Source organism: Neolamprologus brichardi, chromosome 3, assembly GCF_056152115.1.
Source record: "Neolamprologus brichardi isolate AB-2024 chromosome 3, ASM5615211v1, whole genome shotgun sequence".
NCBI classification, from domain to species: domain Eukaryota; kingdom Metazoa; phylum Chordata; class Actinopteri; order Cichliformes; family Cichlidae; genus Neolamprologus; species Neolamprologus brichardi.
Window position 1 is genome coordinate 17180491 of NC_142106.1, and position 13914 is coordinate 17194404.

Sequence of the window (13914 nt, forward strand, 5' to 3'; positions counted from 1 at the left end):
TCCAAGACAATAAGAGCAGTAATTGACAAACTACATTAAATAATACAGTATATTATGAGGCTACAAAATCTAACAAAATAGGTCTAATAGATATAAATAGTTCAAATTTTTAATACCCCAGGATATTGCACAAATTAAATATATAAGGTTGATATTGAGGTAATGTAAAAGTGTAAAATTTTCCTTTCTGTTTAGAGAAGGTGCAGATAATAAGGATGTATAACTATTGCAGTGTGTACCTTGCTTTAGTTGGAGAAGTAGCGCAGAGATATCCACCGGCAGGAATGATTTCCTGTGTCGTTCAGTTATGCATTATGGATAATATCAGCCTCTCACTGAGCGTACTCCTGTGACCAGCACGTCATGGAGTGGCTGGCATTGTCCAGCACTGTCCTCGGTTCAGATGCCGGGTAATCCACACATGGGCTAGCACAGGACCACCAGTGTGTCTGAAACTTGCCTTGTGCTGGCCAATGTGTGGGCCACCTCTGGCACCTCTGGGCCACCAAAGGGCCGCTGTGGATCTGCCTGATTACCTGTACTCCTGGGCTGCTATTTTAGCTGAGTGCTCAGAAGACATCTTCGCTGGATCGTTGAGTTATCCTCGTCAATACAGCTCTGATAATCTCAGTTTTTTGTGTGATTTCTTAGTTTTTTCTAACCGGAGTTCTCCTGTGCATAGACTCCTGGACCTGTCCTTATTGCTGGATCAGTTTCCCTGGCAGTGTGTCGTGGAGTGGGCGAGAGTGCTGAAGACAAATGTGAAAGGAGCGAACGAGCAGAGCGTGTTTGAACTCTTCCTCTACTATGGAACCGTGGGTGCTGAGTGGTGTGTGAGTGGAGCGAGTCTTCCTGAAGACAACGATCCTGGGTGACAGATTGTTTTCACTGCACCAGAACGTAAACTGCTGAACCTCATCTCTGTACGCTGACTCATCATTGCTGCTGATGAGTCCAACCACGGTTGTGTCGTCAGTGAACTTGATGATGTGGTTAGAGCTATGTAGGGTGGTGGAGTCATGTGTCAGAAGGGTGAACAAAAGAGGGCTAAGAACGCAGCCCTGAGGAGCTCCTGTGCCTGATGGTGCTGGAGATGTTGTCGCTGATTCGGATGGACTGAGGGCTCTCTGGCAGGAAGTCTAATATCCAGTTCTGGAGCGAGGTTTTCAGTCCCAACTTGCTGAGTTTGTCAAACAGTTTTCGGGGGGATATATCGTTGAATGCTGAGTTAAAGTCTACTAAAGAACATTCTGACATAAGCATTTTTCTTGTCCAGGTGGAAAATGGACAGGTGGAAAGCAGTGGAAATAGCAACCTCGGTTGACCTGTCTGGCCGGTATGCAAACTGCAGCGGGTCAAGTGAGCAGGGGAGGTTGCTCTTCACGTGTGCCATGACAAGTCTCTCAAAGCACTTCATGATGACAGTGGTCAGGGCGATGGGACGATAGTCATTTGTGCAGGATAGAGAGGATTTCTTTGGCACCGAGATGAGTTTTGTTTTTTTATTTTTGTTCATACTTTTATATCTTGTTAGCACCACATATTAAAACCTGTATAATTCTCTGTGAGCACTTATTTAATTTATTTTAATTGTACTTTCTTCAGTTCATTTTGAGTGAAAAATGTTTTTTAGGCTTCGTCAGGGTGCCAGACAGATTATTAGACCATCCATCCATTCGCTTCCGCTTATCCTTTCCAGGGTCGCGGGGGGTGCTGGAGCCTGTCCCAGCAGTCATAGGGGGAGAGGCGGGGTACACTCTGGACAGGTCACCAGTCTGTCGCAGGGCTAACACATAGAGACACAGACAACCATTCCCACTCACATTCACTCACAGATTCACACCTATGGGCAATTTAGATTGACCAATTAACCTATCCCCACTAACTGCATGTTTTCGGACTGTGGGAGGAAGCCGGAGTAACCAGAGAGAGAACCCATGCAAACACGGGGAAAACATGCAAACTCTACACAGAAAGACCCCAACCTGATGGTGGAATTGAACTCAGGACATTCTTGCTGTGCAGCAACAGTGCTAACTACCGTGCCACCGTGATTATTAGTGTCAAACTAAATAGGAACTTAGTCCTAAACGTGCACATACACATACACAAATCAACACACAGAGACATTGACCCTTTAACTGCCTTAACAACCAACAGCATCTTTTTCAAACAGTTGTTCTTTGCTGAAGAGCTCTGTAATCATTATACAAACTGAATCCATTACAAGGTAACATACATTTCTTTCACAAAATTACATAAACCGCTGAATAGTAGGACTACAAAGACTCTGTATATAATTTTATCTACTTTATTTAGTCTTAGCCACAACACAAGCCATTATTTGCCTAAATCAGCTTGACCTAGTCGATCCACTGATGGTCCTGGATTGTTGATTACCTGACAGAGCGACCACAATGAATGCAACACAGGGGCATCACAAGGGACCGTCCTCTCCCCTTTCCTCTTCACTCTCTACACCTCAAACTTCAATCACTGCACTAAGACCTGACATCTTCTGAAGATGGTTGAATGCATTATTGAGGGTGACGAGATGGAGCTGTGGTGCACTCTTTTGTCACACTGAACGGCAGATGTTTCTGCCGTTCAGTGTAACAAAGACCAAAGAATTGACTGAAGACCAGGAAACTTGAGATCCCTGTTTCTATCCGAGGGGTGGAGCACTGTAAATATGGCAGCACAGGAACAAGCACTGAGCACAAGATCTATAGAGGCTGGGGTCTATCACAACATGCAAGACCCCAGGTGCAGGCTGTGTAAAGATGCCCCTGAGACAATCCAGCACATAACAGCAGGGTGCAAGATGGCAGGCAAGGCATACATGGAATGCCATAACCAAGTGGGCGGCATAGTGTGCAGGAACATCTGGGCCGAGTATAACCTGGAAGTCCCGAGGTCAAAATGGGAGACGCCCCCAAGGGTGGTGGAGAATGACCGAGCTAAGATCCTGTGGGACTTCCAGATACAGACGGACAAAATGGTGGTGGCTAACCAACCGGACATAGTGGTGGTAGACAAACATGAGAAGACGGCCGTAGTGATCGATGTAGTGGTTCCGAATGACAGCAACATCAGGAAGAAGGAACATGAGAAGCTGGAGAAATACCAAGGGCTCAGAGAAGAGCTCGAGAAGATGTGGAGGGTGAAGGTGACGGTGGTCCCAGTGGTAATTGGAGCACTAGGTGTGGTGACTCCCAAGCTAGGCGAGTGGCTCAAGCAGATCCCGGGAACAACATCGGAGATCTCTGTCCAGAAGAGCGCAGTCCTAGGAACAGCTAAGATACTCAAGCTCCCAGGCCTCTGGTAGAGGACCCGAGCTTGAAGGATTGACCACCCACAGGGGCGAGTGGGGATTTTATATATATATATAAAATCCCCACTCGCCCCTGTGGGCGGTCTATCCTTTGCATATATATGTGTGTGTGTATATATATATATATATATATATATATATATATATATATATATATATATATGCAAAGAATAGACCGCCCTTACGGGTGGAAGAAGAATTTTATTTATTTATTCTTTGCCAATTTACATAAGCGATAAATGGTAAAAAGAAATTCTAGGTTTGAAGTTGAACCTTGTTTTATCATATAAGTTATTAATCCAAATGAGGGATACTTCGCACTAAGAACATTCCCAAAGAAGGATATGCAAATGATGTTTGTCATGTCAATTACATTAATTACATTTAAAATTCCAAACGAATCATCCTCCATTCCAAGTTCAGATATACGCTACTGGTAAGAAATCACATGATAAAAGCAGACGGCGTGATAGGTTTGACAATCTGAAAGCTAAGCTCCCCATAGGTTATGTGCAGAGCTGTTAGTGCTGTCAGTTGAAGATTGTGGAATTACATAGAGGTAAGTTGCGATAAAATTCACTAATTCCTTCTAACTGTAAGATCCCAATTCCTAATGTCTTTTGTAACATTTACTATACTATACTATAATTATATACTATATATAGTATATACTATATACTATACTATAATTTCAACTATTAAATGTAAATAACTAATGTTTAAAAAATGTAAATTTCCGTGTTTTCTATTATTTGTATTTCATTTTTCTAGGTTTCCTTTCATAATTCCTCAGTGAACAGTAAAATATTGTCACAGTCAAGAGACAAGTGAGTAACAAAATGTTTTTTATTTTATTTTTGTTCATACTTTTATACCTTGTACCACCACACATTAAGATCTATGTAATTGTCTGTGAGCATTTCTTGAATTTATTTTAATCGTACTATCTGCATATCATTTTGATTGAAAAATGTTTTCTAGGCTTTGGCTGCCTGCCAGGCAGATTATTTTTGTCAAATTAAAAAGGAACAAACACCCTACAGTAAATAAGTACACATACAGAAATCAGCGCATAGAGACATTGACCCTTTAAATTCTTTAACAACACTAACATCTTTTTTCAACAGTTCTTCTTGCTGAAGGGCTCTCCAGTGATTAATCCAACTGAATGCATTTTTGGAAATTTGTTTCAAAATAAGTCAAATTTCAATCAATTATTCATCCTTCCAAATTTCCAATTCTTCCAATCCTTAAATATGATTCCCTAATTCTTCAAAGTCTTGTATCCAAAGTAATAACTGTTCCAAGAATTAAATACATAACACTAAAATTTTAAACAACACATTTCCCCAGTAAAACTAATTTTTTTAATTAGTTTGTAATTATATTATGAATTTATAAGTATACATACATACTAGTATACATATCATGATATGAATACATATCATACTATTTCTGCTACTTCATAGTATTTCTGAGAAACTCATAGTATTTGTGCCAAGGCATAGTATTTCTGCTATGTTACATTACTATGCTTTGGCACAAATACTATGATTTGGCAGAAATACTATAACATAGCAGAAATACTAAGATTTAGCACAAATACTAGAATATAGCAGAATACTATGCTTTGGCACAAATACCATAATTGGGTACAATTCCTATAACATAGCAGAAATACTATGATTTTGCAGAAATACTGTTTTAGCGGAAATACTAACTTTAGAAACATAATACCTGATCAAAACTTTAAAAACACTTACTAAAGACTTTCAAATTATTTTAATCCCCCTATTAAAGTGGTAGACTTTTTATTATGTCAAGGTTTTCTTTTAATTTCTTTAATATTTGGTCAAGTACTGAGAAGTGTACTTGACTTCTTATTTGCCCGCAAATTTGAAGATTTGCGGGCAAATAATTATAAATAATTCAACAAATAATTCAGCTGTTCTGACGTGTATTCTTCTCTACAGGAAAAATGCCACGTCAGATGACAGAATGCCCAATATGCTTGATTCCATATGTTGCAGTTGGGCAGCATTTAAAAAAATACCACCATGTTGTAAACAAAGAAGAATTTCATTTACTGCTAAATTACTGCTCTACAGTGTAAGTCACTGTCATACAGTATATGACAAAAAATGCAACAATTTAAAGTGGTAGTTGTAGTTACATTTGTCAAACTGGATGTGATATGCAGTTACAGGGGCAGGCTGGACTGTCCAGTATGTAAAGCTAAAAGCCGTATAAGACTGGACAAGCACTTGGAAAATGTCCACTGTGAGATTGAGGTTAGTGTTTTGTATAGCTTACATTTTGTTGTTAAATTAGAATGCATTCTTATGTGACATGTTTCACTAACTTTCTCAAACATTGCTGTTCTATTGTTTATACCCTTTCAGAAATCAGATCAGAAGAAAGTAATGAGGACAGCGAAACGATTGGCTAATCTGAAAGCCCTCAAAGCTCTCAGACGTTCAAATCCACAGCCTCCAATGGTGACCTCACTGGACATAGAGCAGCTGACTGAAAGCAGTGATCAAGAGGAGCGAAGTGATAACAGTGATAGCAGTGAAGAATCTGCAGAGATTAGAGAAGACAGCTCAGTCCATTCCCCTGTCAATCAATCAGATGATGCTCAAGTCCAACATCAGAATTGCAAAAAGTGCAAACAACAGGATTTGTTACTTCAACTCCTGAAAAGGAATCTGAAAAGTCTGAAAGCCACTAAGGATAAACTTGGCTTCAAACCTCTCAGCCCCCCAAAGCACCAGAAATCTGAAAGAAGTAAACGTGACCCAACAGCCCGGCTTCCTAAATTTGGTATGAATTCTTCGGCAATAATATTGTTTCTTGTGTAGTGTAATGTGAATTTGTATATCTGGTTGTTCTATTTAGGAAGTCACATCCCGCTAATTAAACAGATACTACTAATTAGCAATATCTTCCAGATATCATTGTCAACCACTTGAATTAGAAGAATGTTTTCTGTACATCATCAGTTTGTCATGACACTTCTAATTGCTATGTTGTTACTACACTTTATTTTAAACAGAGAAAGTCCTGAATGCTTGGTTTCAGCACATTTGTGGAACAAGTACAAAAGACGTTGAAAATGCCAAACAACGGGTCCAATATGTCCGTGCCTGGGCATATTTCATGTCTCACAATCAAGTCCCTGCAATGACGTTTGCATTTATGGACAACAGAGAAAGACTGACTGAGTACATTTTTACAAATTTCTGTGATATTTTAGTCCAGTAATCTCAATAATACTAAAGTGATTACTGATTTGTGTTTGTTTGTGCCTTTTTTAGATGGACAACTTATCTGAATAAACATGCCGTGACAACCAAAAGGATTCGGATTGGAAATGTGAGGGCGTTCTTGAAATTTCTAATTGATGCACAACTGCCAGAGGTCAGAGCCTCCCGTAAGGCTTTAAAGGGGACTTTATTTGCACTTCAGTTGGAGATGAAGAAGAGCAGAAGGGAGTTACAAACCCACAGGCAAGCCATCCGGATCAAAAAATCACGTAAGATCCAACTTTACTACTTATTCATCACTGTCTTTACCTAGCATGTGTAATAAATACATTATTTATAAATGTCATAATGTCATTACTGTGATGTAGTGAGGAAGGAGTACTCAAAATGTTATAATATAAGTTAAATTGTATTTAAGTACATATTTTGTACACTGCAAGGGTATACATTGTACAAAATAGAAAGTAAACAGAAACTAGGAAATGTAGAGTAGCACAAACAGGCAGGCAGCAAAACAGTTTGTCACCACAAGGAAACAGTGGCACACCAAAGCTACTTATTCCAAAGTAAGAAGGAAGTAAAGATAGCTGAGAGAATCTACCACAGATGTAGAAAAAAAAATTAAGCAGGGGTAAAAGTTAAACTAAACAAAAGAAAAATGTCACCAAAAACAGGAGACGTGACCAGCAACTAACCAGTGGGAACACATAACTAAACATACAAATGCAGAAAGAAAAAACATAAAATATCTAAACAATAAGCAAACTAATAATCAAATTAAAGATACCTAATGATAAAATGAACTATACAGTCAAAAAACACAAAGACTAAAATGGTCAAGGAAATGAGACTATCAAAATTTAGTATATTGATAGTTTTTATTTTTTTTCACATGAATGTGTTATATTCAGTACTAAGCTTGGTAAACTTGGAAAGTTTAGGAAGTAGGATAAATAAATTGAAAGGGTTAGTATTCTGGATTGGAAAAGTAAGATTTAAGTTCAAAATGGCAATCCAATTCATTTTCATATACTGTGAGCACTGATTGCCAGTTTTTCTTCCTTAAAAAATAATTTTTTGAAAAAAATTAAGTCTAAACTACAACCTGTTTTATATTTACATCATTGCGTGCAGCATGAATGAGCATGACTGGAGCTACAGGAACATAAAAACATTCTGTGTCTTTTAGAAATGCTTGTAGATCCTGTCCACATCACTGATTTTCTCAAGAAGGCCACCACACACATCCCTGAAGCACTTGGTAAGTGTTTAGTTCATTTCTCCATAAGGACAACTCTAACAACCCCAATAATATCTCTGTTAATGAGAATTCTTTTATAATATTTACTTACCAGCTGTAATCTGTATGTATATATAGTTCAGAAACTCAGATTTACAGAAATATATGACAGAACGTTTTGCTTTCAATTATAACAGACTGCTCATTTATAATCACTTGTTGGACTTTTGATTTTTGTTCAAATATATAATACATATACAAACAGTAGCATTTGTGATGTTTATATAGGATTATATTAGGGGGAGTATATAGCAATATAAGGGATATGCTCAACTATCCCTTGTGTCTTACCGTGCAACCTCTATGTTACTCAATAGTCGAGCTTGAGAAAAATCCCACAACTGAGAACCTAGACTGGTTCTATGGTCTTCTGGCTGGATTTGTCATCTGCACAACTGGACACAGAAGAGCCGTCATATCAAATATGACAGTTGACGAAGTTGGCACTGCTGAAGCGGATGGTGATGGCCGGCGGATAATCAGAGTAAAGTCATTAAGAAATGATTTCTCTCCCTGATTAAAGATGTTTTCTTACCAGCGACATCAATGACTGTGTGCAATGTAATTTAGTTGCTGATTCTTTTACAGGTAAAAGAGCACAAGACCAAAGAAACATTTGGCCATGCACTTGTTCCCCTAACGAAAGACGAATACATATGGTTTCACCGCTTTGTGTACCACCGCCACAGATACCCTGGTGTATCATCACAATTGATTTTTGCCAACACCAATGGAGGGCCTTATTCTAAGATGCTGACATCATTTCAAGATGCATGGAGGAAGTTTGGTATCCCAGGAAAACCAACCTTCTCTATGATTAGGAGCAGCATCAGCACTTTTGTGAGTAGTTTCCACTTTATGGTGATTCAGTGTTTTTACCTTCCTATCCTTTTAGAGGGATGATATAAAACAGTCACCCTTCCTGGTTCTACTCCCAGTGTTTTAATGTTGGAAGGACATTTCTTTTTCTTTATATTGTCTTCTGTTGTACTTCTTTTTGTGGTTCTGTCCTTAGCTCTGCAAATCTTGAAAATTTCAAATGTTAGTGCAATTAATAACATTATTTAATGTTTACATTTGTAGAGTGGGAGATTCTTGGGAACCCAAAGCAAGGTACAAGTCCACCGGATGATGTGCCATTCTGATGCAACTGCAGCAAGGTTTTATGAGGCAGATTTAAACTTTGACGAAGCCTTCAAGTGCCGCAACAATGCTGCAAAGGCACTTGCTGTGAACAATAGAACCAGAGACTCTGAGGAATCTACAACCTCAGAAGACAATAAAGATGTGTTGCAGAGAAGATATGCTGGACCGAAGAAAAGAAAGTCTAGTCAAAGTGCCACAAGAGAAGAAATTGTGAAAAAGAAGACCAAACAGCACGCAAACACCATTGACACAGACAGCAGCAAAGATGAAAGTAACAATGAAGTCAGGAAAATCATTGACCCGGCAGCAGGAAACACATCTGGAAAACACCCACATAAACAGAGTGGCAGGGCAAGAGCAAAAGTGAGGGTACAAGAAGACACAACAGGTGATGAAGATATGTCAGAGATGGTGACTACAGAGAGTAGTGAAGGTGAAGATTATGATGATAACTGTGAACACATTGACCTTACAGCAGCAGGTACATTGGGAACCACCAAAGGTAAAGATAATGCTAAAGGAAAAGGAAAAGCCACAAAGGACACAGGACATTTCTATAGTCGTACTCAATTTCTTAAAAACAAGTTTAAATGTTGGGAATCTCCTAAAATTATCTTAGAAAGAATTGCAATCCAAACACAAATACAAAAAGTTGTTAGACCAAAGGAAACAACTGAGGGTGTGAACCAAACACAGACAGAGACAATAGATGAAGACAATGAAGCCTTGAGGCCAGAAAGTTTGAGTGAAAATGAAAGCAGTATGCAAACAGTGACTACAGATAATGAAGAAGACAAAGCTGAAGATGAAAATGGTCCCTTGTTGAACACAACAGACATAGACCAAGAAGTTTCCAGTGGACTAGTGAGAAAAACTACAAAAAAAATAAAAGGAATGAGCACAGAGGACATAGGCAGAGATAAACATGGACCACAGACAAAGACGACAACCGAGGGAAAATGCAATTTGAGATCAGAAGGAACAACAGAGGAAGAAATGACAACACAGACAGAGACTACAGATAAAGACAAAGCACTGAGAACAGAGGACAAAGACATAAAGGAACAGGGACCACAGATGGAGACCATGGATAAAGAAAAAAACGATTTGAGATCAGAAGGAACAACTGAAAACAAAGATACAGTTAGAGTAAAAGAAGATGGCCCTGGGACTAGCTATGAGTCTCCAGTGGCACACCCAAAGAAGAGGAAAAGGTCTCTAATGAAGAAAAGCTCTTTGGCGAAGTGTGATGAAAGAAAAGAAACAAAGCAAAAGGGCAACAAGCAAGAAAGAAAAAGACCAAAGAGCCTGACTGCAAGACAGTTGTTAAGTCCAAAGATGCTCAGAAGTCACAAGACTAAAGAGGCACCTAAAGATACCAACAAAAGACAAAAAGTCATACAAAGACTCAGAGGAAAAGATAAGAAAAAGATTTTTGGTTGTTGTTGATTTTACTCTGATCTTCTGACAGATCTTCTGTCTTACTACATATGTAAAACTTTGTTATCATGTGAGGTTTTGGTTACTTATTTTACACAGTTGCTCTGAGGGTTTTTTTTCTAGATTTTACTCACTTGTTCATGTGAGAGTCTTCTTTTTTGTTAAGGTAAGTTATTGTTTTTATTTTTTACTTTTAAAATAAAACTCGTTAAAAACAGACAAATGCTGATATATATAAGTTGTTGACAACAAATGCCAAATGCAATAATAAAGATTTTTCAGTTATATTTTACAATCATTAGTCATGGATTTCATTTCCAAGCTGTAATTCCAAATAACTCACATATTATTCAGGCAAGGTTGCTAAAGGATGAAGTCCTCACAAATTATATCTGAACAATATCCTATAATACATAGCAGAATCAGTCATCTGATTTGGTAAAAGTTAGTGATGTTAATGGTGATGTCAGCAGATTATGTACAAATTATGTTTTTTCTTTCACAATGTGGATTTCCAAATGAGTCACTTTTAACACTAATGTGGTTCCTAAAGGATAATATGCAAATTAGTAGATTGAATTACACAGTTACTTTAATGACACATGCAATTCCTCACAAATCATCCTCAATTAAAAGTTACCGAGTCTTATAACAGATAGCATAAATCGATCATCTGATTTACTGGTAGATAGTGATGTCAGAGTGATGTCAGCTGAAGTCTGGAGAAGAACAATTTGTTAAGTGGTGAGTCCAGTCAGCATTGTATTTATCCTAATTACTATTGATTCTTCTTCTTTTTTTCATCCCAATCACTAGCGCTTCCAATTTTCCCATACAATCAACAATTCTTCCAATTTTTCCACCCTAATCTTTAGATCTTCCACTTATTCAAGATACATTGTCTGAACTTCAGGAGCAGGACCACACCTCCAAACATACCCCTTCTGGGTCTTATCTATATGACCTCCCACTTGTACAAGCTGTTCGTTATTGATTTTGTGCCCCACCTTCCCGTTTGCTTTTTTCAATTCTTTCAATTCTTCATGTCTCATTAGTACATTTGAATCTACCATGCTGGGAGCTGCCTCCAGTCCCCTTCTAGGTCATTCCCAAAAAGCAGCTCAATTCATTCTCGATGGAGGACATTGAACGACATCTACCAATTCAGAACCATGATAACAGAGTTCTGGCTGATTGGAGCTGGCTCGGACCTGGGCTATAGAAGAACAAGAAGCGGCTACAGCTGTTCAAAATCCCACAAGGCTGGCTGACAAGATAGACGATGGGCAGGGCTGTGAGTACTCAGACTGTGTTTTTTTAAACGCAATATGGATAAGATCTTGGAGAAGCTCATGGCTCTGCAATATGGATAACATCCTGAAGAAGAACAATGGGAATTTAGAGACCTGATGACCAGTGATGGACATTAGACCTACTGTAAAATTGGAAGCAGTTTGTATATTAGAACTAATCTTAATGCTCACAGGGGTCAATTGGTTAACTTTCTTGATTATTAATTTTAAATTCTGACAATAGGTTGTGTGAATAAGCAGAGCAATTTGCAATTTTTTGGGATTAACAATGTATCTGATTCTGAACATTAATATAAAATACTACAACAACTAATAATAGCAACTCGGATAAAAAGCCATTGTTTATGTGAACATTCGTACAGCACTTTAATCAATACTACAGAATCAAAGTTTATTGATTTCTTTTACGAGGTATAATTTCAAATAAAAATATTTCTAATGGTAGCTGCGCAAATCCTGTTAATTAAGTTAAGTTGTATTAGTTACACATAAAATTTCTAATGGGTATTTCTACTTTCCAAGGTCCAGTACCCTATAAAACACATCAGAATTCAGTTCTCTGATTGGCTAAAGATTGTTTTGAGTATAACAGCAAACTTTGGGGGAGTGGCAGTGCTCGGCCCCTTGCCAGCCCACTTGTGGGTCTGCAGTGCCCACTATCCTGGGTTTTGGCACCACTGTAACAAACCACTGCAGGCCCAGTGACATTTTCAAGCTTTTCAGCATGGTTTATTCCACATCTCCGCAACATCCCTTGATACAGGACCCGGTACAGCTTTTAAGGTGGTGAGGCTAGATCGTAGATGCAGATCATAGAGGTGCGTCCATCTCACCTGCAGTGGTACTGCAAGCCACGACCACATCAGATTTTAACCATACATTTGGACAGCACTTTATTTTATTTATTTTTTTCATTCAAACCATTTTCTATCCATGGCTGGTTCGGAATCACCAATAAGCCTAACATGAAACTCTTCTGTACTGTTGGAGGAAACCCAAGTATCCACAGAGACAACATTCACTCAAAAGCAAATGAGCAAGTCAAAAAGACACTTAGATCCACTGGATAATGATAACAGGAAACGTGTGGGATCAATTTATTGATTTCACATTTCCTTTTTTTCGATCACTGTTAATGTGGTTCATTCCACATACCTTGTCCTAATCTCCACATCACACTGATCAGATAGAGATGTCTATCCCTTTGATTTATATCTGACATCACAGCATCCATTCTTTTCCTGTCATGCTTTCCTGCATTGTAAAATAACTTTGTTATATGTCCAATAGTCAGATAAGAAATTAGTCAGACTATAGGTTGTAATCTACAAATTATATTAAACTGTGTTACATTCCTAAAATTCTTATTTTCTTTATTAGATGTACTTGTGTACTGCTGCCAATGAGTTCATAAACACGTCAGTTTGAAGCTATTTTATTGGAGTATCTACCAGCAAGAATTTCAAGATTCAAAGATCATTTTAACTAGGTGTGATTTCAAAAGAGTTAATTGTTGCACTAACCAAATTCCTAAAAACTGTTAAGATATTAATTTAATTTAATTTAATTTAATTTAATTACAGAAAAGATTCCAAACGAGTCATCTTCCATTCCAAGTACTGGTACCATCAACTATGTTGGTAAATTAGATCGTGTGATTGGCTGAAGGATCTGATTCGTCATGAACTTTGGGGGGAGGAGCAATAACGTCAGACTGTGGTGAGACTCAACACTCATGGTATTCAAAAAGAATATAATGCAAAGATTTGCATCTGAATCACAACATGAGGAGCAGCATTGTAATGTAATCCTTCTTATAAAATACTGTTATATACCTACTGACTATTTGAAGCACTTTAGATTAAAACTCCATTTTAACTGTAGATTAAAACAACACTTAAAAAAAAACAAGTTTATTCATTTCTTTGAAAAGGTGTAATTCCAGATTAAAGTTACAGTACACTAATAAGATTCACAAAACAGATTCACTGAATGTTATTTATTATAATTACAGAAAAGACTCCAAGCAAATTATCTTCAATTCCAAGTACTAGTACCTTGTAATATAGGCAAAATTAATAATGTGATTGGCTGAAAGGTCTTTGTAGTCATGAG

The 13914-nt window shown here is 37.9% G+C and overlaps 1 protein-coding gene across 1 annotated transcript; it reads left to right on the plus strand.

Moving 5' to 3' along the window:
- The first annotated feature begins 473 nt into the window (after nucleotides 1–473).
- LOC148103670 (uncharacterized) lies at nucleotides 474–10495 on the plus strand. Its single transcript, XM_087838177.1, has 14 exons — nucleotides 474–592; nucleotides 683–871; nucleotides 1277–1359; nucleotides 4135–4161; nucleotides 5308–5443; nucleotides 5535–5625; nucleotides 5737–6157; nucleotides 6390–6558; nucleotides 6652–6869; nucleotides 7790–7861; nucleotides 8218–8384; nucleotides 8489–8740; nucleotides 8984–10010; nucleotides 10152–10495. The coding sequence occupies exons 1-14, from the start codon at nucleotides 474–476 to the stop codon at nucleotides 10493–10495; spliced, it is 3315 nt and encodes a 1104-aa protein (XP_087694303.1).
- Nucleotides 10496–13914: the final 3419 nt, after the last annotated feature.